The 26,082-nt window shown below is 36.8% G+C and overlaps 1 protein-coding gene across 1 annotated transcript in view; it reads right to left on the reverse strand.

The window, feature by feature from the left end:
* The window catches only part of AQR (aquarius intron-binding spliceosomal factor), a 120,646-nt gene that overhangs the window by 61,135 nt on the left and 33,429 nt on the right, over positions 1-26,082 (reverse strand). The window contains exons 10-17 of the mRNA XM_012465267.3: positions 23,933-23,997; positions 21,684-21,800; positions 19,343-19,456; positions 16,194-16,297; positions 11,250-11,352; positions 9,443-9,563; positions 5,906-6,047; positions 612-790 (exon numbers count right to left, since the gene is read on the reverse strand). Coding sequence (XP_012320690.1) covers positions 612-790; positions 5,906-6,047; positions 9,443-9,563; positions 11,250-11,352; positions 16,194-16,297; positions 19,343-19,456; positions 21,684-21,800; positions 23,933-23,997 — 945 coding nt within the window. The remainder of the gene's footprint in view (positions 1-611; positions 791-5,905; positions 6,048-9,442; positions 9,564-11,249; positions 11,353-16,193; positions 16,298-19,342; positions 19,457-21,683; positions 21,801-23,932; positions 23,998-26,082) is intronic.

The following is a 26,082-nucleotide window of genomic DNA, read 5'->3' on the forward strand; positions in this document are numbered from 1 at the left end:
GCCATATGACCCAGCAATCCCATTACTGGGCATAAACCCAAAGGAATGTAAATTGTTCTATTATAAAGACACATGCACACATATGTTCACATGGCATTGTTTACAATAGCAAAGACCTAGAACCAACCCAAATGCCCATCAATGATAGACTGGATAAAGAAAACGTAGCACATATACACTATGGAATATTATGCAGCCATAAAAAAGGATGAGTTCATGTCCTTTGCAGGGGCATAGATGAATCTGGAAACCATCATTCTCAGCACACTGATAAAAGAACAGAAAACCAAACACCACATGTTCTCACTTATAAGTGGATGTTGAACAATGAGAACACATGGACACAGGAGGGGAACATCACACACTGGAGTCTGTTGGGAGATGGGGGGCTAGGGGAGGGGTAACAGGGGTGGGGAGATTGGGGAGGGATCCCTGGTATTTTTAAAACTAATAATTAGAAAGAAAATTGCTATTCTTTAAATCAAATTTCAAGAATAAAGTTTAATAAAAGCTTAAAAGGATAACATTTAGTAAAAGTACTTTGTTATTGCTCTAAGTGAAAGTTTGTAACAAGGCAAAAGGTAACGTCACTTTTTGAAACATAAAATTACCTTCCCATTCATCTTTGATGTGATCTCTGACATTCAGATTTATGGTAACATCTGCACGAACTCGGGTTGGCCAGTTTTCACCTATGTTGGGTTTGGCAACTTCAACTACAGTGAAAGCCACAATGGGCTGGGCCATTCTCGCCCAACCACCAAATACTACACCGCCATATTCAGACTGCCTGAAACCAAAGAAATGGATGATTACTCAAACAAAAAATAATATATCCCCAACTTTTAGACAGGTAAAACTAGTAAGCAGGAATACTGTTTAGCTAGTAGTTAAGCCCTAAATTAGTAACCCTTATTTCTAAACTTAAAAAAAAATAATTAAAAACACCTTTAACTCTCAATGTATAGAAAGTATATATGATAGTATGAAACAGATAATATGGTCCAGAAAAGAAACAAAAGTAGAGGAATATCTCCTCCCCAACCTAAGGAAAAAGCTAACCCTATGTGCATAAGAACTTTCTGGGGCTGAGCTGCTATATCAAAGAAATAAAGAATCTAGCACACTTAGTTTTATTTCAGTTTTACTGACGTATACTTGACAAATAAAAATTGTATATAGTTAATAAATACAATGTGATGTTTTAAACTATGTATACACTGTGATATTATTGCCAACACAGTTATCATTTTTTGTGTATGTGGTAAGAATACTTAAGGTCTATCCTGGCAAGTTTTAAGTACATAAAACATTAATTATAGTCACTATGCTTTACATTAGATCTCCAAACTTACGTATCCTATAACTGTAAGTTTAGACCCTTTGACCAACATGTCCCCATTTCCCCAACCAAACAACCTGATAACTGCCCTTCTACTGCTTCTATGAGTTTGCCTTTTATAGATTCCATATGGAAAGTGAGATCATCAGTTTGTGTCGATCTGTATCTGGCTTAATACATTTAGTATAATGTACTCCAGGTTTATCCATGTTGTCAAAAAAAGGATTTCCTTCTTTTTAAAAGCCAAATCATATTCCATTATATGTTTTTATATATGTACACATATACCACCACATTTTCTTTATCCAATCATCCCTTATTTCCACATTTTGGTTATTGTGAATAATGCTGCAATAACCACAATAGTGCAGATACCTCTTCGGGATAGTGATTTTATTTCCTTTAGATAAACATTCAGAAGTGGGTTTGCTGGATCATATGATAGCTCCGGTTTTTAATTTTTTGAGGGACCTCCATACTGCTTTCCATAATGGCGTACCAACTGACATTCCCACCAACAGTGTATAAGTGTTACCTTTTCTTCACCTCCTTGCAAACACTTGTTATCTTTTGACTTTTGATAATAGCCATTGCAACAGTTGTGATATTTGAATACCTCATTGTGGTTTTGATATGCATTCACCTGATGATTAGTGATGTCAAACACCTTTTCATCTATCTGTTTGTCATTTGTATGTCTTCTTACAAATGACATGTTATTCAGGTCCTTCATTCATTTTTTATTGGGTTATATGGTCTTAGGCTATTGAGTAATATGAGTTCCTTACACATTTTGGATATTAACTTCTAATCAGATACATGGTTTGAAAATATTTTCTCCCAGCGGAGGTTGCAGTGAGCAGAGATAGCGCCATTGCACTCCAGCCCAAGCAACAGTGCAAGATTCTGTCTCAAAAAAAAAAAAAGAAAGAAAGAAAATATTTTCTCCCATCCTATAAGGCTGCCTTTTCATTTTGTTGATTTGTTTCCTTTGCTATGCAGAAACTTTTAAGTTTGATGTGGTCCCCACTTACTTATTTTTGCTTTTGTTCCCTGTGCTTTTGGTGTCACCAAAAAATCATTGCCAAGACCAATGTTAAGGAGATTTTCCCCTATGTTTTCTTCGAGGAGTTTCATGGGCTCAGGTCTTATCTTTAAATCTTCAGTCTATCTTCAGTTAACTTCTGTGTATCATGTAAGATAGGGATCCCCTTTCACTGTTTTACAAGTAGATATACAGTTTTCCCAAGACCATTCTCTTTTTCCCATTGTACATTCTTGGTACATGCATCAAAGATTAGATGATCGTACAAGTGCAAGTTTCCTTCTGAGCTTTCTGTTCTCTTTTGTTGGTCTATGTGTTTTTATGCCAGTACCATAATGTTTTGACTAATGTAGCTTTGCAATATAATTTGAAATCAGAAAGTATGATGTCTCCAGCTTTGTTCTTCTTGATTAAGATTGCTTTAGCTGTTCAGGTCTCTTCATGTTACTAATTGGCATCTTTTCATTTCAGCTTGGAGAACTTCCCTTGGTATTTACTGTAAGACAGGTCTAGTGGTGATAAACTCTCTCGGCGTTTGTTCTGTTCTGTTTTTTGGTCTTTATTTCTCTTTCATTTCTGAAGAACCTCTTTACTAAGTTGTATTTTATATTGTTACCCTTTTATCCTCTTCATAAAGACTGGTTCAATTGTTAATATTTTATTTTCTATATTTTAAGTATTTCTATAAGCTGTTTCAAATACATTTTAGGACAAGCTATAATTTCAAAAAAAATTTAAAACAAGCAAACAAATAATATCAATGTAAAAACTTCCTTTAGAGCATATTTAAATCATTTAAAAGATGTTGCTATGGATTAGAGAAAAAAATAATCAAGCTAGTTGTAATAACCAGAATCACTAACATCCCAATGCCCATTCTTTCTTCTTATGTTAGTCTAACTAGTGCTTTAGTTTTTCTATTAAATAGTTGTATTTGGGAAATCTGTAACATAAAAGTTGAAGCAGCACTCCAAAATTAGGAAGTACTGCAGAATATGACATACCTACAAAGATAAACTGCCTCCTAGTAGACTTTATGTCACAACAAAAAATTGTGGAACTTCATAACATCAAAAAGAGAAACTAATTAAAAATAAAGTTCTGCAAATCAATTGGCTTGGTTAGTACTGGGACAATTTCTAAAAGAAATTACATAGTGTCTAAACCCTTGTGAAACAACTTCCTTTCACCTCCTCCATTTTTTGCAGCTTTAATGCAGTATAGTTTACATACCATAACATTTATCCACTGTAAATGTACAAGCCCATAGTTCTCAGTAAATTTACAGAATTGTGCATTGCCACAAAATCCGGTTGTGGAACATTTCCATCATCTTTAAAAAGATCCCTCTGGCCAGACGCGGTGGCTCACACCTGTAATCCAAGCACTTTGGGAGGTCGAGGCAGGTGGATCACAAGGTCAGGAGTTCAAGATCAGACTAGGCAACATGGTAAAACCCGGTCTCTACTTAAAAATAGAAAAATTAGCTGGGCATGATGGCTCGTGCCTGTAATCCCAGCTACTTGGGAGGCTGAGATAGGAGAATTGCTTGAACCGGGACCCGGGAGACAGAGGTTGCAGTGAGCCAAAATCATGCCACTGCACTCCAGCCTGGGCTACTACAGAGCAAGACTCCATCTCAAAAAAAAAAAAAAAAAAGATCCCTCTTGTCCAGTTGCAGTCAATCCTTGTGACCAAACCCAAGCAACCACTAATCTACTCCCCTGACACCTTTTTCTTCTTATAAAATCTATTTAAAGCATTAAAAAGTATAGATTTCTGGCCTTTAAGCACATCCTCTCTTACTGCTGGTTAGTGGCCTTCAGCACCCTGAAAACATGATCACTGGAACCACATAATGAGTCAAAATGCCTCTGTTAGTTTTCCATCTTCAAGATACATGAAACAGAAAGAAGCCTAGCTCTGTTTTAGGTTTCAACATTTTTAATAATTTTCAATGATGGGCATTAAAAACGTAAATATTGAAAAATCTATTATTACAAATGTGAATGAATTAACTCCAAAAAGTGACATTTTCTTCCCCTGCCAGAAAATGGTATAATTTAAAAAAAAAGTTTTTTTTATTAATATACCAAAAGAACTCAAAAGTATTTTTATTGCACTTGGCATTTAAGTAAAATATAAATGAATTCTATTTGTTGAACTGCCAGTTAATAAATCCCTAGAGTTTGCAAAATGGCCAAAATTAGGCCCAAAATCTGAGCATATAAACTCAAGGTAACGGTAAATTGTAAAGAAGTTTTCTGATCAAGCACTCCCCCAGGGTCCAAACAACGGGCAACAATTTCAGCAAAGCTGTGGGCAGAAATGATCAGCCAGTGGATATACAAATTTCATAGTGCTCGCCTGCCTACTGACTCAACTGATTATTAAGTAAAAAATGCTTTGTGTTGTATTTTATAGTCTCACCCAGAATAACTTCTCACACAATAATTAATTAAAAAATAGAACTCTGTATGAAATAAAACATGGAAGTGAAAAAATAGCTCATAATCACAGTGTCTGTGGTAGCTCTCTATAATTAGTAAGGAGAAGCCCAGAAGATACCTGAATCAGTTCATATTCCAAAGCTGTTCAGCTTTTCACATAAAATGCAGTATAATCATGTATGTATACATGGTATGCTATAATGTAATAAAAATCCATCTCACAGTATTTTACTCATTTATAATCACATGTGATATATAACTTATATCTATCAGTTTCATACTTCAAATGAAATAGTGAATAAAGAGCATTTGCCTAAAGTCAGCCATATCTACAAAACCAAATTAACCTTTACAAATTCTTGTAATGCAGAGCTGCTACCATAACCAGAATGAAAGACTTTTCTTAGCTAAAGGAATTCCAGACATCAGCTAGCAGGTGTGGAGTGGAGTTTATGCAGAAGAATTCCTCAAATAACAAGACCAACTCAACTGGCCCTAAAAGTAAATCCTGGTGATTTACTCTCCTCCACAGAATCTATGGGTGGAGAGACAGAGAATACTTTCTAACATATCACCCCATACAATGTTCAGCAACAGCCCTAATCCTCTATCCATTCCCCTAGAGAGGCGGACTGAGAATACCGTGGCAACAGTGACAAGAGTAGCTCGATGAATGGAACATCCCTTTATCATAAGCTTCTTCCATGACTTAAACTGTCCTGCCCTAGCACAGGCCTGCTGGCTAACCCCTAGCCTTCAATGAGCCTTTAAGTAAGGTCCAACCTACTACCCTCTACAGTTCCCCCTTCCCTTCCTGAGCGTGATGACTTCTTCTCCCGTATCCCCAGTCTCCCATCCCCATTCCCAAGTACCCAGATATGTAGTTTATATTTTAGCACTTGTTACATGTTAATTCACATTTTAAAATGTCTCAAAGAGTAAATATCTCCTATTTTAGAGGGCACCTTTGTGCCAGGTATATTATTTCTAAATATACTAAGGTTTCTGACAGAAGTTTATCAGTTACTGTCTGCATCATTTCATTACAGGTGGAACCAATTTACTAACCATGGCTTCATTCTGCTGACACTATCTTCGATGTCCTGCCGAATTTCATAAGTTGACTCTAAGCGGAAGAGGTTAAAGTTCCTTAGCAGGTAGTCATGAAGAGTCAAAAACTGCAAATTCAATTTGGGAAGAGCTAGACAACCTGAAAAGGAAAACATCATCCATATTTGAATTATTCTTCTAATCAGACATTTGCTCTCTGGGTTAAAAAAACTGGCACCACAAAACTAAGAATATAATGAATGCCTGAAATGCAGCATATTTGATAACATCTTATTTTTGTTTCCACATAGATGTTAAAACCAGATTAATAAATGTTGGTTATTAAGAATTAGGGGTGAAGCTGGGCATGGTGGCTCATGCCTATAATCCCAGCACTTTGGGAGGTCGAGGCAGGTGGATCGCCTGAGGTCAGGAGTTGGAGATGAGCCTGGCCAACATAGTGAAACCCCATCTCTACTAAAAATACAAAAAATTAGCTGGGCATGGTGGTAGGCACCTATAATCCCAGATACTCGGGAGTCTGAGGCAGGAGAATCGCTTGAACCCAGGAGGCAGAGGTTACAGTGAGCAGAGATCATGCCATTGCACTCCAGCCTGGGCAACAAGAGTGAAACTCAGTCTCAAAAAAAAAAAAAAATTATTAGGGGTGAAGGATGAGTTTTATTAATACATGTAATCTGCATATCAGTGATTCATATGTAAACAGTACTCCTTCAAAGTATTTAAAGATACTTGTACTAATAGTCTCAAGTAGTTTAAAACTTCTTCCCTTATCACCTAATTTATTTTTAGCAAATATTGAAGTGAATCATGTTATCATAAATTTAGCCTATCACAAAATTTAACATAAACACTGAATTATTACATTACATTGCATAAATCAATCTCCAATGATCATTATTGTGCTCTGAACTTGCCTTGTGGCTAAACTTTAAGGATACAACATTGCTTGTATGTTATTCCAGACTCCCCCTTCTCTGACTATATGAATAAACAATATTCTTTTCATTATTCTCACTTAACACTATTTCTCCTGGACAAGAAGTGACCAACCACTTAAAATGTGTTTTGGGATTTTAAAAATGTGTTTTAAAAAATCCCAAAACACATTTTACTGATAAGTCACAGTCTCATCATTGTTGTCCATATTACCAAAAAATAAATAAACTTAAAGGCAACAACACTGATGTACAAAAATTTAACATTATTTATATTAGTAAACTCTGACTTGTAATCTAACTCAATTTCTTTCAATAGCACATTTTTATTTTAAAAAACTCCGACAACCAAAATGTCACCACTTTGCAACACTCAATGAATTAACAAATCTAGGTGTTAAGTATCAATAGCTACTAACATCACAAAAAGAGAGACAAACAGACAGTATGTGCCTCCTGATAAAAGAACATATCACTACCAGGAATCTTGCCAAGGAGAACCTTAACCTGAGACTCTGCCTAAAGTGGTATCAATTTGCAAGAAAAATAAAAAACAGAGGAACATATGCTGCAATATACCATGAGTATTTAGTCAGAAAAATCTAGACTGTGGGAAACTCTAAGATCAAACAACTCTGGTTTTTCTGCAAGAAGAAAAAAGGAAAGAAAAAAAAGGAAACAAAGGGATGTACAGAGGGTACCAGTAAAGTAAAAGACTTTTTTTTTTAATGAAACCTTGTCAGCTATCCCAGCATCCTCCCATATGCCCTTTTCCGGTTACAGCTTCTTCCCTTCACCTGAAAGTAACCATTTCCTGACTTTCATAGCAATCACTGTCTTAATTTCTTTATAGTTTTATCACCTAGGCGTGCATCCCTAGACATAAGAAATCAACATATTAACCACTGTAAGGAATGTTCTGAAACCTAGCACAATATTAGCACACTGGATTTACTGGGGTTGTGGCTCTAAGATATGTCATAGAGTAACCATTTTAAGTAAATATACCAACACTTACACTTATGATGTCTTTAAAACAGTCACATTTCTTCTAATAATAATACCATTGTTCAAAAAATGTCCTGAAATTTCTTTTGCAATATGCCTTCAAGGCCAGGTGCAGTGGCTCACATCTGTAATCCCAGCACTTTGGGAGGCCAAGGAGGGCGGATCACAAGGTCAGGAGTTCGAGACCAGCCTGCCGAACATAGCAAAACCCGATCTCTACTAAAGATACAAAAAATTAGCCAGGTGCAGTGGCACATGTCTGTAGTCCCAGCCACTTGGGAGGCTGAGGCAGGAGAATCACTTGAACCCGGGAGGTGGAGGTTGCCATGAGCCGAGATCAACAACTGCCTTTCAGCCTGGGCTACAAGAGTGAAACTCAGTCTTTTTTTTTTTTTTTTTTTTTTGAGACAGAGTCTCACTACATCACCAGGCGCCAAGCTGGAGTGCAGTGGCGCGACCTCGGCTCACTGCAACTTCCGCCTCCCGGGTTCAAGCAATTCTCCTGCCTCAGCCTCCCAAGTAGCTGGGACTACAGGCGCGTGCCACCACGCCCAGCTAATTTTTTTGTAGTTTTAGTAGAGACGGGGTTTCACCATGTTGGCCAGGATGGTCTCGATCTCTTGATCTCGTGATCCTCCCGCCTCTGCCTCCCAAAATGCTGGGATTATAGGCGTGAGCCACCACTCCCGGCCGAAACTCAGTCTTAAAAAAAAAACAAGAAGAAGAAGAAATATGCCATCAAAATATATCTGAATACACTTTTGCATATACTCAGTTGTGACAAATTCTCATCCTCAGAGGATCAGTGGAAAGTGAACAAACTAGGCAATACCATTTTGGATCAACACTAAGGGTTTACTATCAATTAATGATAATGTCTTTTTTTTTGGTGTTTATTACCCAGCTTTACATAAAATTCAAAAGAGCTCCTAAAAAAGGCTTTGAAAAACAAAAGCTCTATCAAACACTGCCTATCATAGTGACACAATTAAAGCTACACCTCATGCATTATTAAGTCTCCTTGAAAACAGTCTTATGGTCGGGTGCAATGGTTCACACCTGTAATTCCAGCACTTTGGGAGGCTAAGGTGGACAGATCGCTTGAGCTTAGGAGTTCTAGACCAGCCTGGGAAACATAAGGAGAACTTGTCTCTACTAAAAATACAAAAAGAAAAAAAAAAGTGGGCATGGTGCACGCCTGTGGTCTCAGGTACTCGGGAGGCTAAGGTGGGAGGATCACTTGAGCCCAGGGGCAGAAGTTGGAGTGAGCTGAGATTGCGCCACTGCACTCCAGCCTGGGTGACAGAGCAAGACCATGTCTCATACAAACAGAAAATTAAAACAGTCCTAGGGCTTTATGGTTATATTTTTTACACGGTGAAATGTGTAAGCTAAATTTAATAAAAATCCTTAGTGCTAAAGCATTCAAAATACGAAGTCTTTTCTAGCTTCTAAGGTTAACTTCTGGGTACCAGGAAATTATCCTAATGTACAGAATAGACTGAAGTACACTGTCTACAACTGCCAATCATACATGAGAAATCTGACTGTTTCATTGTACAGCTGAAGCCATATTTCTTTACCATACCTTCTCCAGAATAGTACTCAGTTGGGACAATATTTTCGTCCCATATAATTTTCTCAGTTGGATACAAAGGCATCTGGTTCAACTGCTGAATCTGAGAAATTCGACGTTCATGACGAGATACCTAAGAAAGGAAACAAGTTCATGCGGAAGGTTAGAAGCATCTTTTTTCAATTAAAATAATTTATGGAAGACGTTTCAGGCCTATCAGTTATTTCATGCATATATCAGTTATTGTAGCAGTTCAAGAAGAGATTTTTTTTTCTTTTCCTACCTTTTCCATAGATCAACGATGACAAATGAACTGACAGTGATAGTCTTTGGAAACAGAGAGACCTGAGTTCAAATCCCAGCTCTTCTATTTATGAATACTGTAAAAACTGGCACGTTACTTTAATCTTCCTGACTTTAGTTTCCTTTTCAGTGAAATAGATAAAGTACCACACATCTCAAGTTTCTTAAGAAAACGAAATATTATAAAACAGTGTCAAAGTCCCTGGCACGTCAAGAGTTTAAAAACCATGACACTTAGCATTAATCAACGTAAGAAAAAAAAGGAGCTCTAAGCTTTGGACTATAGTTTTCATTCTTATACTAACCAGTTATATCATCTGGGCAAGTTTATTAATCTATCACCCTAGTCTTCTCCCTCTATGTTCCCTTCCATGACGACTTCTATGTACCCTTAATATTAATATTATAGTAATCTATCTCAAATGTGAAATTAAGTGTTTAATAACACTAAAATGATACATTCTTACAATATATCACATTCTGTTCAGTGAAGACAATATAATTATAGAAAAAAATCATGATATCTGAACTATATGCATATTTCAAATTTTTAATCATAAATTGAATATTTGAAGAATCCAAATTCAAATCCTCCCTTTCCTAAAGGGAAAGAGAGGAAACATAATTGCAGTTCTTGCCATTAAGAAAAAAAAGAAAAAAAAAAGGAAAGGGAGGAAACAAAACATAATGTTGTAGCACTATACATTTTAAAAATTATTGTCTTTTGGTGAAACTATTTAAATTTTAGGAAAAAAATTCCAGCCACAAGACTTTAATAGGCACAGGATCAACGTTATACTCAAATTTGTTGTCCATTAGAAGAATTCCTGAAAAAAGGCTGGGCATAGTGATTCATGCCTGTAACCCAACACTTTGGGAGGCCAAGGCAGGGGAATCACTTAAGGCCAGGAGTTTGAGACCAGCCTGGCCAATGTGGTGAAACCCCATCTTCTACTAAAAAATACAAAACTTAGTCGGGAGTGGTGGCAGACACCTGTAATACCAGCTACTCAGGAAGCTGAGGCACAAGAATCACCTGAACCCGGGAGGCAGAGGTTACAGAGCTGAGATTACACCACTGCACTCCAGCCTGGGTGATGGAGTGAGACTTTGTCTCAAAAAGGATTCTTGAAAAAAATCCTCATTTCTTTCTATTGTAAAGATTTATTATTAATTCCCAAAACCTGACTCATGAGAGAATTTATAGGGTCATAAAATAGCACAGGAATTTTTAGGAATTGAAACAGAGACAATGAAAAGTGATTTGCACATAAATACTTGCTAATAGAATGATTCATCCAGAAAGTAGTTTAAAGAGATAAAATTCTTGAGGAAAGAAATTCAAAAGATGAGAAAGCAAATCTCATAAAATCAAATAATACAATTCCAAAAACAAAATGGGAATTATCCACCTAATCTTTGGCCCACAAAATATCTATATGAACCTACATCTTTAAGAATGATTTAAAAAGGCAGGGAAAACCAAATGCAAAATTCAGAGAACATTAGTATTTACCAGCAATTCTAGAAGAAATTCTTTATCAAAAGTTGTGTCTTCATTTTTAGGAAGAGTTGGCAACAAGCAGAGGTATGATGCCACCTGGTGGAGTGTGTTTGAACTGCAGAATAGAGAACAATAATTTATTCATAGTAACTTACTTCACTTCACTTTTGAAACATGTATTTTTACAAATAGCTTTAAAAAAACAAATATAATACTATGACATGGGCAGCAAATATCAAAAACCAGCAATGAAAATTAAGGCTTCAGTGCAGGGTTCTCAAAATGTTTTCTGCAAACCTCTCATTGTACTCATGATCCTTCTAGGCAGTCCCCAAGAACACTTCTAAATATTAATACTAAGACATCGTTTGTTTCACAGTTTTATTTAAGAATGTCCTTGATGAAGCAGCAAAAAAAAAATTAATGCTATTAAATTTGGACTCGAGTATCGTTGTTCTTTTTTTTTTTTTTTAATTCTGTGACAAAATGGGAAGTACATATTTTGCACACAACTTTTACTTCAAAAAATGACAAACTATACAGCCTTGGACAAATGGCAATTTTCTTTCAAATTTCAATTTTTTAATGAAATAAGTCTATAATTTCAAGGAAAACAACTATCAGTATTTGCTGTCAATGATAAAATTTGAACTTCCACATGAATGTGAAAAATTAGAATTTTGGAAAACCAGTATTCACCGTGAGCTTCACAGCGTTCCACTATTTAATTGGTTTCATCACCTCCCAAAAATCCCTTGTGCTAATTTATAGCTAACCCCCTTCTCCATCCCAATACAGCAACCATAATCATTTTCTATTCATAATTTTGTCTTTTCGGGTCAAATAAATGAAATCATACATTAGGTAGTCTTTTTTTCTTCTTGTTTCTTGAGACAAGTCTCACTCTGTCACTCAGGCTGGAGTGCAGTGGCACGTTCTCAGCTCACTGCAACCTCCACATCTGGGGCTTAAGCAATCCTCCCACCTCAGCCTCCCCAGTAGGTGGAACCACCAGTGTGCACCACCACATCCGGCTAAATTTTTGTATTGTTGGTAGAGATGAGGTTTCACCATGTTGCCTAGGCTGGTCTCAAACTCCTAAGCTCAAGTGATCCTGCCTCAGCCTCCCAAAGTGCTGGGATTACAGGTGTGAACCACCATGGCTGGTCTTAGGTAGCCTTTTGAATGGCTGCTTTTACTTAGCATAATGCATTTGAGATTCACCCACACTGCACTATTTATCTGTAGTTGGTTCCTTTATGTTGCTGAATAGTATTTCATGATACGGCTGTATCACAGTATGTTTATTTATTCAACAGCTGAGGGATATTTGTGTATTCCAGTTTTTGACGATTTTGAATAAGGCAACTATATTCCTTTTTCTATATATTTTTGTGTGAACATAAGTTTTTACTTCTCTTGAATACATCTGTAAGCGGGAAACACTGGATCATGATGTAAGTTCATGTTTATTTTTACAAGAAAGTGTCAAATTTTTCCAAAATGGCTATCCCACTTTGAATTCCCACCAGCAATGTATGAGAATTCCAACTGCTACCCATCCTTGCCAAGAGTCAATGTTATCCATTTTGGGTTTTTTGTTTGTTTTGTTAAGACAGGGTCTGCTCTGTCGTCCAGGATGAAGTGTAGTGGCGTGATCATAGCTCAGTGCAGCCTTGATCTCCTGGGCTCAAGCAATCTTCTTTTCTCAGCCTCCTGAGTAGCTGGGATTACAAGCATGTGCCACCATGCTTGGCAAACTGTTTTGATTTTTAGTAGACAAGTGATCTTCCCGCTTCAGCCTCCCAAAGTACTGGAATCACAGACATGAACCACTGTGTCTGGCCTTATCCATTTAAACAAACAAACAAAATTATAATAGGTATGTAGTATCTTGTTATGGTTTAAATTTGAATTTCCCCAACGACTAAACAAGTTAAGCATCTTTCCATGGACTGAGTGACATCTATATATCTACTTTGGTGAAATGTCTGTTCATATCTTTCGTCATCTGTAAATTGTTTTATTATTATAGGAGTCCCTCTTTATCTGTGGTTTCACTTTCCATAATTTCAGTTACTCATGGTTGATCACAGTCTGGAAATAGGTAAGTATAGTAGAATAAGATATCTTGAGAGAGATACCACATTCACGTAACTTTTATTATAGTATACTGTTCTAACTGTTCTCTTGTTACTACTGTTGTTAATCTCTTACTGTCCCTAATTCATAGCTTTATCATAGGTTTTTACATGTACATATAAAAACACAGTGTATATAGGGTTCAGTACAATATGCAGTTTCAGGCATCCACTGGGGGTTCTTGGAACACATGCCCTGCGGAGAGGGAGGGGACTACTGTATTGAGTTCTGAGATATTCCTTCATCAAATACCTATTTAGCCAATATTTTCTCCTAGTTTGTAGCTTTTTTTTCCCATTCTCTTATCAATGTCTTTCAAACAGCAAATGTCTTTTAGTTTTGAGTCCAATTCATCATTTTTTTCCCATTATGGATTGTGCTTTGGTGTCTATAGACAAACCACAATCATAAACATTTTCTCCAATATTTCCCAGAAGTTTTGGTTTTGACATTTAGGTCTATAATCCATTTTGAGTTAATTTATGTATATGATGCAAGGTATAGGTCAAGGTTCATACTTCGCATATGAATATCTAATTGTTTCAGCACCACTGTTGAAATCCTTTTTTTATTGAGTTGCCTTGACACATTAGTCAAAACTCAACTAACCATATAGGTGTGGTATATTTCTAGACTCTATTCTATTCCACTGGTATATATATATATATCTGTTTATCAATACCATAATGTCTTGATTACAGTAGCCTTTACAGCAAGACTTGAAATTAGTAGAAATCTTCCAACTTTGTTCTGTTACAAAATGGTTTGGGTTATTATAGTTCCTTTGCCTTTCCATGTTATTTTTCAAGTCTGTCAATTTCTATAAAATATCCTACTAGATTATGACTGGAATTAAATTATATCTGTAGATTAATTTGGGAAGGATTCATACCTTGAGTCCTCTTATCCATAAGCAAGACCTAGCTTCTAATTTTTCAAATTAATTCATTTTAATTGCACAGACTTCCTTGACATGGTTTCAGATTCTACTGTGAAACTAATTTTTAAAGAAACCACCACTTGTCAAGTTCTCGTACAGTATCAAAGAATATTCTGAATTATTTGATAAAGCTTATCAAAATACACTTCCCTCTGTATAAGGCCAAATGTTCTCAATTTACTTCAAAACAATATCTTATAGCAAACTGAATCCAGAAACAGATCTGCAAATCTGTCTTCAATTAAATCAGACATTAAAGAGATTCACAAAAATGTAAAACAAAGACATTCTTTTCACTGTGCATTTTGTTTTCATTTTGGAGAATATATTTTTCATTAGCAATGCATATGCTAACATATAATAGATTTCAATCTTTTTTTTTCTTTTTTGAGATGGAGCCTTACTCTGTTGCCCAGGCTGGACTGCAGTGGTACCTGAGGTCAGGAGTTTGAGACCAACCTGGCCAACATGGTGAAACCCTCAAAATGCAAAACTTAGCCAGGAGTGGTGGCGCATGCCTGTAATTCCAGCTATTCGGGAGGCTGAGGCAGGAGAATCACTTTAACCTAGGAGGAGGCAGAGGTTGCAGTAAGCTAAGATCATACCACTGCACTCCAGCCTGGCACTCTAGTCTGGCCAACAGAGGGAGACCATCTCAAAAAAAAAAAAAAAAAAAAAAGATTCACCAACAGATTGACTTTAAAAAAAAAATAGTATGGTGGGTCTGGCTGCAGTAGTTCACACCTGTAATCACAGCACTTTGAGAGGCTGAGGTGGGCGGATCGCAAGGTCAGGAGATTGAGACCATCTCTAACTAACATGGTGAAACCCCATCTCTACTAAATATACAAAAACTTAGCTGGGTATGGTGGCACACACCTCTAGTCCCAGCTACTCGGGAGGCTGAGGCAGAAGACATGCTTGAACCTGGGAGGCAGAGGTTGCAGTGAGCCGAGATGGCACCACTGCACTCCAGCCTAGGTGAAAGAGCGACACTCCATATCAAAAAAAAAAAAAAAAAAGGTGGTCCTGTTTAATGGAACTCTACATAGTTATTTAAAAGAATGAAATGAATCTATGTGTTATCAATTATATTAAATCTTCATATAAGAATGAACAACCAAACTAAACTCAGTTTTTTACATTTTAAATAGTCAAGGAACTACACATAATTTCTACCAAGAGCTGGGAGATGATACAGCATAGTAGTTAAAAGTAATTTAGGGCTTGGAAATCACACTATCCAGTTTTAAACTGTATCTCTGCCACTTACTTGCTGTGTAACCTAGGCAAATTACTTAACTATTCTATGCCTCAGATACCTTATATGTAAAATGGTACCTACTTCTAGCATGAGTATTTTGAGAATTGTTTACATACTTAACAGAATTCTATCACGTAGTAAATAAATGTATGCTATTATTATTACTATTTTTAAAAGGGTATATTAGCAGATAGCTAAATGCCAGAGGAAATTACTAATTTTATAAATTTTAAACATGCAAAAATTTCCCTAAGTCACACCTCCCTAATATCACACATATGAATATTTATTGGTTTTTGTTGTATGTTGTTTACGACTGATGAGATTGACCAGCTTTAGGTTGTACTTTAAGAAAAATTTAAGATCTAGGAAAATTGTATACATCATAAAAAACAGAAACTTTACCAAAATATATGGATAATTATAGTTAAGTGGCTCAAAGACACAAAACTGCTAGAGAGAAGCACTAGTTGTACACGTCAGTAAAGAGTGAAATAATAAGTAATATTACCTAAAGTAGTGTAAAATGATTAAAAGCAATAAAGACAAGTAAAATTGAGGGAGCATGATACAAAAAAAGTATATATATAGTTTTTTCATGTTGTTTTACCTAAGAGGTCCAAAAAACTTGACCAAGGATTCCCGAGTATCTACTTCTGCCACATTTGAGAGGGCAAAATCATAGAGTTCAGTGAAATGTGCAAAAGCAGCTCTCTGGAAAATAACAGCAAAAAATATCAATCATTAATGTCTACATATTAATATACACATCTTCTATTTAATAATAAAAATAATATTTTCTAAAAATATTAACACATTTCTCTTTCTTACATGCTTCTTTTATGCTACCTCTATCTTAATCAGACAGCGGCATGAATAAAAAGAGAAAAAACTACAACTATCATAGCAGAAATGTAAAAAACATAAAGTCGGTGTTCAGGTTTTGACATCTAAAAGGATTGTCAGTATATACGAATATAGCCACAAAGGCTAGCTTCATTGATAGAAGAAGAGAAAAAACCAAATACACACTTGATTATCAAGAACAGGTCTAATAAAACTGAAAGAAAGTCCCAAGGGAAACTCCAGTTGCAGAGAGAACTTGAAGGAGAGACCAAAAACATCATGCGTATGCCTTGCTTTTGTTTGGAACTCTGGGAAAAGAAGACCTCACAGGGTAACACTCTAAACCAACACAGGGTAAGCTGCAAGAAAACAGAAATAGTAGCATTACAAGAGAGTGACTGAGGTAATGTCCCTAGTCTTCCTTGATGCCCATGTAGCACAGATAAAATCCAGAAGTTTTCAGGTGTTCCAGGTGGATGACACAGAAGGTTGCCAAGGCTGCCATAAGTGAGCTTACCATGGGATTATGGGATTACTACACACAATGGCAAATGACTCTGCAACCCAAGCATAAGAATAACTACATAAGCAAGGAAATAAACAAGAGTCAGCCCTCAGGAGAATGCTAGCACCATCAAGCAAAGTTGGGGCCTCCTCAACAGGGGAAATAGCCAAGTTCCTTGAGAATAATCATGATGCCTTGCCTGTGTCAATACAATAGACCACATGCCACACCAGCTGTGGTCATTCCAAGGACAGCGATGGGACAAAAAACACTAATGCTCTAAAAAAATAGCAAGAAAAGACATCTGAATTAACTCCTCTTCCAAAACAATAAGGGTATTTTAGTGTCTCTACATACCTAGTAGGAAAGAAGGAGAACAGAGATTTTTTCTTTTTACACCATTATTATTTTTTTAAATTTCTTCTTAAAAAAAAAAAAAAGATACATGTGCAGAACGTGCAGGTTCTGTTACATAGGTATACATGTGCCATGGTAGTCTGCTGCACCTATTGACCAGTCTTCTAAGTTCCCTCCCCTCAGCCCCCACCCCCAACAGGTCCTGGTGTGTGTCATTTCCCTCTCTGTGTCCATGTGTTCTCAATGTTCAACTCCTATTTAGGAGTGACAACATGCGGTGTTTGGTTTTTTGTTCCTGTGTTCGTTTGCTGAAAATGAGCTTCATCCATGTTCCTGCAAAGGACATGATCACATTCCTTTCTATGGCTGCATAGTATTCCATGGTGTATATGTACATTTTCTTTATCCAGTCTACCATTAAAGGACATTTGGGTTGGGTTCATGTCTTTCCTATTGCAAATAGTGCTGCAATAAACATACGTGTGCATGTGTCTTTATAGCAGAATGATTTATATTCCTTTGGGTATATAGCCAGTAATGGGATTGCTGCATTAAATGATATTTTTGGTTCTAGATCCTTAAGAAATCACTAGACCGTCTTCTACAATGGTTGAACTAATTTACATTCCTACCAACAGTGTAAAAGCATTCCTATTTCTCCACAGCCTTGCCAGCATCTATTGTTTCCAGACTTTTTAATAATTGCCATTCTGACTGGCATGAGATGATATGGTATCTTATTGTGGTTTTGATTTGCATTTCTCTGATGACCAGTGATGTTGAGCTTCTTTTCATGTTCGTTGGCCGCATAAATGTCTTCCTTTGAGAAGTGTCTGTTCATGTCCTTTGTCGCCTTTTTGATGGGGTTTTTTCTTATAAATATGTTTAAACTCCTTATAAATTCTGGATATTAGACCTTTGTCAAGATAGGTAGATTGCAAAAATTTTCTCCCATTCTGTAGGATGCCTGTTCACTCTGATGATAGTTTCTTCTGCTGTACAAAAGCTCTTAAGTTTAATTAGATCCCATTTGTCAATTTTGACTTTTGCTGCAATTGTTTTTGGTCTTTTTGTCATAAAGCCTTTGCCCAAGCCTATGTCATGAATGGTACTGCCTAGGTTTTCTTCTAGGGTTTTTATGGTTTTGGACTTTACATTTAAGTCTTTAATCCATCTTGAGTTAATTTTTGTATAAAGTGTAAGGAAGGGGTCCAGTTTCACTTTTCTGCATGTGGCTAGCCAGTTTTCCCAGCACCATTTACTGAATAGGAGATCCTTTCCCCACTGCTTGCTTTTGTCAGGTTTGTCGAAGATCAGATTGTTGTAGATGTGTGGTATTATTTCTGAGGTCTCCATTCTGTTCCACTAGTCTATATGTCTGTTCTGGTATCAGCACCGTGCTATTTTGGTGGCTGTAGCCTTGTAATATAGTTTGAAGTCAGGTAGCATGATGCCTCCAGCTTCGCAGAACAGATGTCTTAAGAGATAGCCAACTTGATTACAAAAGGGTTTGAAGTGAATCTTTACCCCCCTCAAAAGACTCTTTAAAACAGAAATAGCTGCATTACTTTAAAATGTCAAAACTTCTTTCTTCCACCAGATAAATTGGAGCTCAAGAATAAGATAAGATCAGCAATAAAAAACAAATGAAGGTACTTTTTTGGGCATATCTGAATTACATTGGTAAATTTTAGCCCCATCATATGTGTTCATCTTAAAAATGTGCAAAATCCTTACACACATCCTGCCATATGTTGAAATATTCTTTAATAAATCTGACAGCAGAGTTAATATTTAAATACACCAAACTGGCCCAGTAACTAGTATTTCCGAGTAGCAAATATCAGTATATTGATTCACAGGATTTAGAAAGCCTGTAAAAGAAAGTTCTATTTTTCAAGAATTCATTGGAAAAAGAAACATTAAAAATGTTGAAGACAAAAACACTATTAAATTAACATCATTTTCAATCTGTACCTACACAAAATCTAAACTGTAGGATTATACAATTTTATGAAACATACACAAAGGCTATAATGTATTTTAATTACCTGTAGAGAAGTAATTCTATCATAGTGAATTGTGGTCATCTCATTCTCCGTCAGAGCATTTCCAGTTTGGTCATTAATTTCAAAACCAGTATAGAATTTAAGCATGTCCAAAAGCTAAAAAAAAAAAAAACACACATTTAAATGAATAAATCATAAGAACATAAGGGCAAGAAGCACAACACTATTCAAAATATAATAAACAAGTTCAAAAAGCAGCTTAGAGGTGCTGAAAAACTCAGGAATGTAAACATTACAAAAAATATTTTAGAACATATCCAAGTAAAAATGTTTCTGTTATGTGAAAATAAAGTATGTGAATAAATTGTTCAGTCTATTTCATATACATGGTCTACTTCTGCAAAGAAAACCTTATACTGCAATCCCAATACTTAAGTGACATTAAGGAGGTAATCTAAAGAAGCCCAGCATTTTAATAAAACAAAACCTATCTTACCTACATCACTGAAAATTTATAAAACTATAGCACTAGAGGGAACTCCTGGGGTTTCTTATTTAAAATCCTAAATACGGGTTTTGGAATTCATTATGTGCTTAGGGAAAAACAGTAAGATGGGGAAAGCTAAATTATTCTTTTTTCTCCATGGCCATCAAAGTCCTTTGGCTTAATTTCTCTTGCTAACAAGGCTCTGATGTCCTGCCCTGTAGCAGCAGCATCAACAGAGCCTATTGGCTGCACTCACCCCAAATCTTTATTATTTTTAGATCTAATCTATGGCAGATCAGATAATATGATTTTAAGGTATTCTAATATATGTGACAAATCACTAGACAGAAATTTAAAGAGACTAAGAGGAATGCTCACAGATATAGAAGAACAAAGGGGATATGTAAACACATACCAAAAATGTATCCCCAACTATGATTTCACTGAAAGATAGCATTAAAAGTTTGTTAGAAATGCTTTCTTCTGCTAGGTGCGGTGGCTCATGCCTGCAATCCTAGCATTTTGGGAGGCCGAGGTGGGCAGATTGCCTGAGCTTAGGAGTTTGAGACCACCTGGGCAACCTGGTGAGACCCTGTCTTTACTAAAAATACAAAACATTAGCCGGGCATGGTGGGGCATGCCTGTTATCCTGGCTACTGGAGAGGCTGAGACAGGAGAATCACTTGAACACAGAAGGCAGAGGCTACAGTGAGCTGAGATCACGCCACTGCCACTGCACTCCAGCCCGGATGACCACTGCACTCCAGCCTGGGTGGCAGAGCAAGACTGTCTCCATAAACAAAATGAAACAACATAAAACAAAATGAAATGCTTTCAGGCTGGGCGCAGTGGCTCACGCCTATAATCCCAGCACTTTGGGAGGCCAAGGCGGGTGAATCATGAGGTCAGGAGTTCAAGACCAGCCTGGCCAACATTGTAAAACCCTGTCTCTACTAAATATACAAAAAATTAGCTGGGTGTAGTGGCGGGTGCCTGTAATCCCAGTTACTCAAGAGGCTGTGGCAGGAGAATCGCTTGAACCCAGGAGTCAGAGGATGCAGTGAGCCGAGATCGTGCCACTGCACTTGACAGAGCAAGACTCCATCTCAAAAAAAAAAAAAAAAGAAATGCTTTCTTCTGCATGACATAACAGAAAATGTGAAATACTGTGTCTTCCTACCCAAGACAACAAAGTTAAGTGCATTTGCGCTTCCTTATTCAAAGAAGCACACACACTTCTATGCTATCAACGATCTGTCACCATCATCTTATAGAAAGACAGAGTCGGCCGGGTATGGTGGCTCATGCCTATAATCGCAGCACTTTGGGAGGCTGAGGCAGGTGGATCATGAGGTCAGGAGTTCCAGACCAGCCTGGCCAAGATGGTGAAACCATGTCTCTACTAAAAATACAAAAATTAGCCAGGCACGGTGGCGGGTGCCTATAATCTCAGCTACTTGGGAGGCTGAGGCAGGAGAATTGCTTGAACCTGGGAGGTGAAGGATGCAGTGAACCAAGATGGCACCACTGCACTCTAGCCTGGGTGACAGAGCAACACTCAGTCTCAAAAAAAAAAAAAAAGGAAAAACAGAGCCATAGGATTCATAGTTCATTTAAAATTAATACACATCAGCTACTATATTTCACATAAAATCAAAACTTGTAAACATCTGTGACTGTATTCCCCAAATCATAATTTAGTTCAATAAAAATCACATATAATTAACAAAAAGTTATATAATTACTAGAGGAAACCTATATGAGAATACATTCATTTTGCGTGTTAAGACATGACTTTAAAATAACTAGTAGTTTGTGTTATCCCAGTTGTGTGGCAAAGAAAAGATAAATTTAGAAAGTAAAACAATAAATACATTCAGATACATCAATACTCACCTGGGAAAAAAGATGGCCATCTTCTTCTCTACGAACAAGATTGGAAAGGTAACAGTGAACCAGAAGGTGGGAGTCATCCAGGATAGTATTAAACCAGCGCCTTGTGGGCAGTAGGGCCTGGGAAAAACAAACATCATAACAGTAAGTTTACATGTAGAGAATTCCACAGCTATAAGTACAATCTACTGATATTTAACTCATGAGTATTAATCACATACAAAGTACCCTCCAACCTTCCAATAGACACACTGTACACAATGCAAGAGGTCCCTTCATGCTGTAAATAAACCCAGTGGCAATGTTTTTGGTTTTAAAAACAATAATAATGCCGGGGGAAGTGGCTCATGCCTATAATCCCAGCACTTTGGGAGGCCAAGTGGGGCAGATCACTTGAGGTCAGGAGTTTAAGACCAGCCTGGCCAATGTGGTGAAACTCCGTCTCTAATATAAATATAAAAATTAGCCATGTGTGGTGATAGGTGCCTGTAATCCCAGCTACTTGGGAGGCTGAGGCAGGAGAATCGCTTAAACCCAGGAGGCAGAAGTTGCAGTCAGCCAAGATCGCCACTGCACTCCAGCCTGGGTAACAAGAGCGAAACTCCATCTCAAAAAAAATAAATAAATAATAATAATAATAATAAAAGAACTTTTAAGATAAAACTGAAAATAAGGGGAGGGCACAGTGGCTCATGCCTATAATCCCAGTACCTTGGGAGGCCATGGCGGGTAGATTACCTGAGGTCAGGAGTTTGAGACTAGCCTGGCCAATGTGGCAAAACCCTGTCTCTACTAAGAATACAAAAATTAGCTGGGTTTGGGGATGGGCAACTGTAATCCCAGCTACTCAGGAGGATGAGGAAGGAAGAATTGCTTGAATCCAGGAGGCACAGGTTGCCGCAAGCTGAGTTAGTGCCACTACACTCCAGCCTGGGCCAAAGAGCAAGACTCTGTCTCAAAAAAAAGAAAAGAAAAGAAAAAAAATCTAGCACTAAAAGGAATCTCACAGATCATCAGATCATCTCGGCCAGTAGTTTTCCAACAAAATCCTACGTAAAATCCCAATAGGTACTGTGTGTAAGTTTAAAAGTGAAGCTGCTCTGAGAAAAAAGTAAGTACAAGTTTCTATGTGGAGAATCCTGTCTTTGTTTCCTCTCCTTTGTTCCCCTATACCACAGCTTGAAAATGACTAATCTAATCAAACATCATCATTTTATAGATGAGGTTACTGAGATCCTCAGAAGTTATAAATTAGTTATGGCAGAGCTAGAATTTGAAAGGTCTCATGAATGACTGCTAGTCTAATATGCTAATACACATATCAAGAAACCACCTTACTTCTCCAGATAAGGAACAAATTTTCTTTCAATATCCCACATTAATCAGAGAAAGGAAAGGAAATCAATCCAATCTGAACTATACCAATTCTGTAACTGAAATTGCCACAAATCCTATACCTGAGTATGAAATCTTGTTTTTTGTTTTTTTTAAGAATCTCCATTTTAAAAAACTGCACATAGCAGCTATATTTTTCTTCACGAACATTGGGCACATTTAGAAAAGTAAGATTATTTAAGAGATAGTTAGAAACCTGTGACTTCAGACATTATAGAAAACTCTATATGAGGGGCATATTTTGTGTCATATAGAGTATGACACAAAATAAATTGTCACTGCTGGACTCATGTTTAATAACTATACTATGTCATGCTTTTTCTACAACTAACAGCCCACAGTAGATGAGTCAGTCATTTGAAAACCTCAAGGGCCAACGACTTGTGACTTCCTTCTCTAAGTGACACCTTGAAACAGGTACAAAGTAAAACCAGTTTGAGGTAATGAAGAAATACTTCATATAGACCAGGCATGGTAGCTCACACCTATAATCCCAAGCGATCCTCCTACTTAGGCCAAGGTGAAATAATCACTTGAGCCCAAGATTTCTACAACAGCATGGGCAATATGTAGAAACCCTGTTTCTACAAAAAATACAAAAATTAGCCGGGCATAGTAGTGTACACCCGTAGTCTCAGCTACTCAGGGCACTGAGGCAGAAGGATCAGTTGAGGCCTGGGAGGCAGAGGTTGCAGTAAGCCAAGAAGATGGCACCACTGCACTCTAGCCTTCATGACAGAGCAAGACCCTGTCTCCAAAAAAGAAAAAAAAATACTTCCTATATAGTCATATGCTTAATCTTAGACCCCCTAACGATTATATAACAAAAAAGTCACTGTAGATTGTAGATTTCTTACCTCTAGATCAATCATAAGTTCAATGAATCTTTCACAGTAATGAACTTTGTCCATAGTGACAGGTTCTAGACATAAAAGAGAAAGAATGTTAGAATGTTCTTACTAGGCCATTTTGCATGCTATTTCTGAAAACTGGCAGTTATTTAATAAAGTCATTTGTCTTTTATTCATCAGAACTGGACTATGATTTAGAATGAAGATCTCACACACATTTCTTTTTAAGCCAGGCCTTACCCTGATACTTAGCTCTATAAATATGAGAAAATAAAACACGTAGCTTGGGTCAGAAGCACATTTTAAAAATCAGGTTTAGGGCCAGGCGCGGTGGCTCACGCCTGTAATCCCAACACTTTGGGAGGCCGAGGCAGGTGGATCACGAGGTCAAGAGATCGAGACCATCCTGGTCAACATGATGAAACCCTGTCTCTACTAAAAATACAAAAAATTAGCTGGGCATGGTGGCGCGTGCCTGTAATCCCAGCTACTCAGGAGGCTGAGGCAGGAGAATTGCCTGAACCCAGGAGGCGGAGGTTGCGATGAGCCGAGATCACGCCATTGCACTCCAGCCTGGCTAACAAGAGCGAAATTCCATCTCAAAAAATAAAAAATAAAAAATAAAATAAAATAAGATCAGGTTTGCAAAGATATTTTAAAAGTATTAACTTAAAAAAAATCTGTATTTAATTAGATTTGAAAAAACTTAGAGATATAAAAACTAGAAGGCAGTTTTATATCAGTTTTTGCTCTACTTTCCTGTCTTTACATTCTAAACTTCTGAGTTTTCTCATATGTATAAACACACACACATATGTATATCTACACACACACACATACACAGCCCTTTAAAATGCACTGAAACTAATTTGAGGCAATTTTTATGACTTCTTTCCACTGTACATGTATTACTTTAATATTAGAATGCCAATGACACAAAGAACAATAAAAATACCTTTTAAATAACTAGCTTATTATATACTATTTATGAGCACAATATACTATTTTTACAAACATTTATTTTTGTTTTAAAATAATTACAACCTTGGGGCATGAAATTCTTTCAAAGTACAAGCTTTTTTTCCTAATGTCAGGAAATGGTCTACCATTTTACCAACTAAAACCATCCTGTCAAGTTGGTTTCAATTAAAACAAAGATAATTTTAGGTTCCCTGTTGCTACTTAGTTTAAGGACTTCCAGCAGTGACTAACACCCAGTGCCAGACATATAGAAGGCATCCTACAATTGCTTAAATAAAAATCCATTTATTTATTTGTAGTGTATAGGAAAACAGAAAGCTCAATGCAAAGCAAGAAATGTGAATACTTTGGTGATTAATATATATAGAAATGTTAACTGGAACTTTTTCAGCTGGCCTATCCCCATAATCCAAACCCTGAAATAATAGAACTATAGAATTTATTAGCTGGAAAAGACCTTTGAAATCATCTGTTCTAGATCTTCACTTCCCAGGTAAGAAAAACATGATCAGAGAAAATGACCTGATAAAGGTGTAAAACTATAAAGGCTGGTTAGAACTGGAACCAAGGTTTTCTGAGACATACATATACAATTGTTTAAAATAAAAATTAAAAGGAGCAATTTTTAAATTAAGTCCATTCAAACTAACCTTTTGTTGCTATCTTTTGTTCTTGTAACTGCCAAAGAAAACATTTTTCCCAAACTAAAAGAGTGAGCAAATTCTGAATTCTGTATCTTTATTTATGTCTTGAGAAATTACTGGCAATGGCCTATTTAAAATCAGAAAATAATGCATGGTGCTCAAGTTCTGTGCTCTGGTGAATAGAGTTGCATGTTTTTATGTTAGCTGGTCATACTGGGCATGTTGCCTAATGTAGAAACCTTGTTATCCCAATTTCAAACACAAATATATCCTTATTTTTCTCAGGTATACTGTAATTTTTTTCCCTTCTGAAAGCAATCTTAACATCTAGACAGATGTTATCCTACACAGATTTCCAACAACTCATCTGGGCATGCCGTTTTTAATGACCCTATTTTATTTTATGTATGTATGTGTGTATGTATGTATGAGATGGAGTCTTGCTCTGTCATCAGGCTGGAGTGCAGTGGCATGATATCTATCAGCTCACTTCAACCTCCGCCTCCCAGGTTCAAGCAATTCTCCTGCCTC

The sequence above is a fragment of the Aotus nancymaae genome, unplaced genomic scaffold (genome assembly GCF_030222135.1).
Source record: "Aotus nancymaae isolate 86718 unplaced genomic scaffold, 86718_ANA_hifiasm-v0.15.2.pri h1tg000011l, whole genome shotgun sequence".
Classification (NCBI taxonomy): domain Eukaryota; kingdom Metazoa; phylum Chordata; class Mammalia; order Primates; family Aotidae; genus Aotus; species Aotus nancymaae.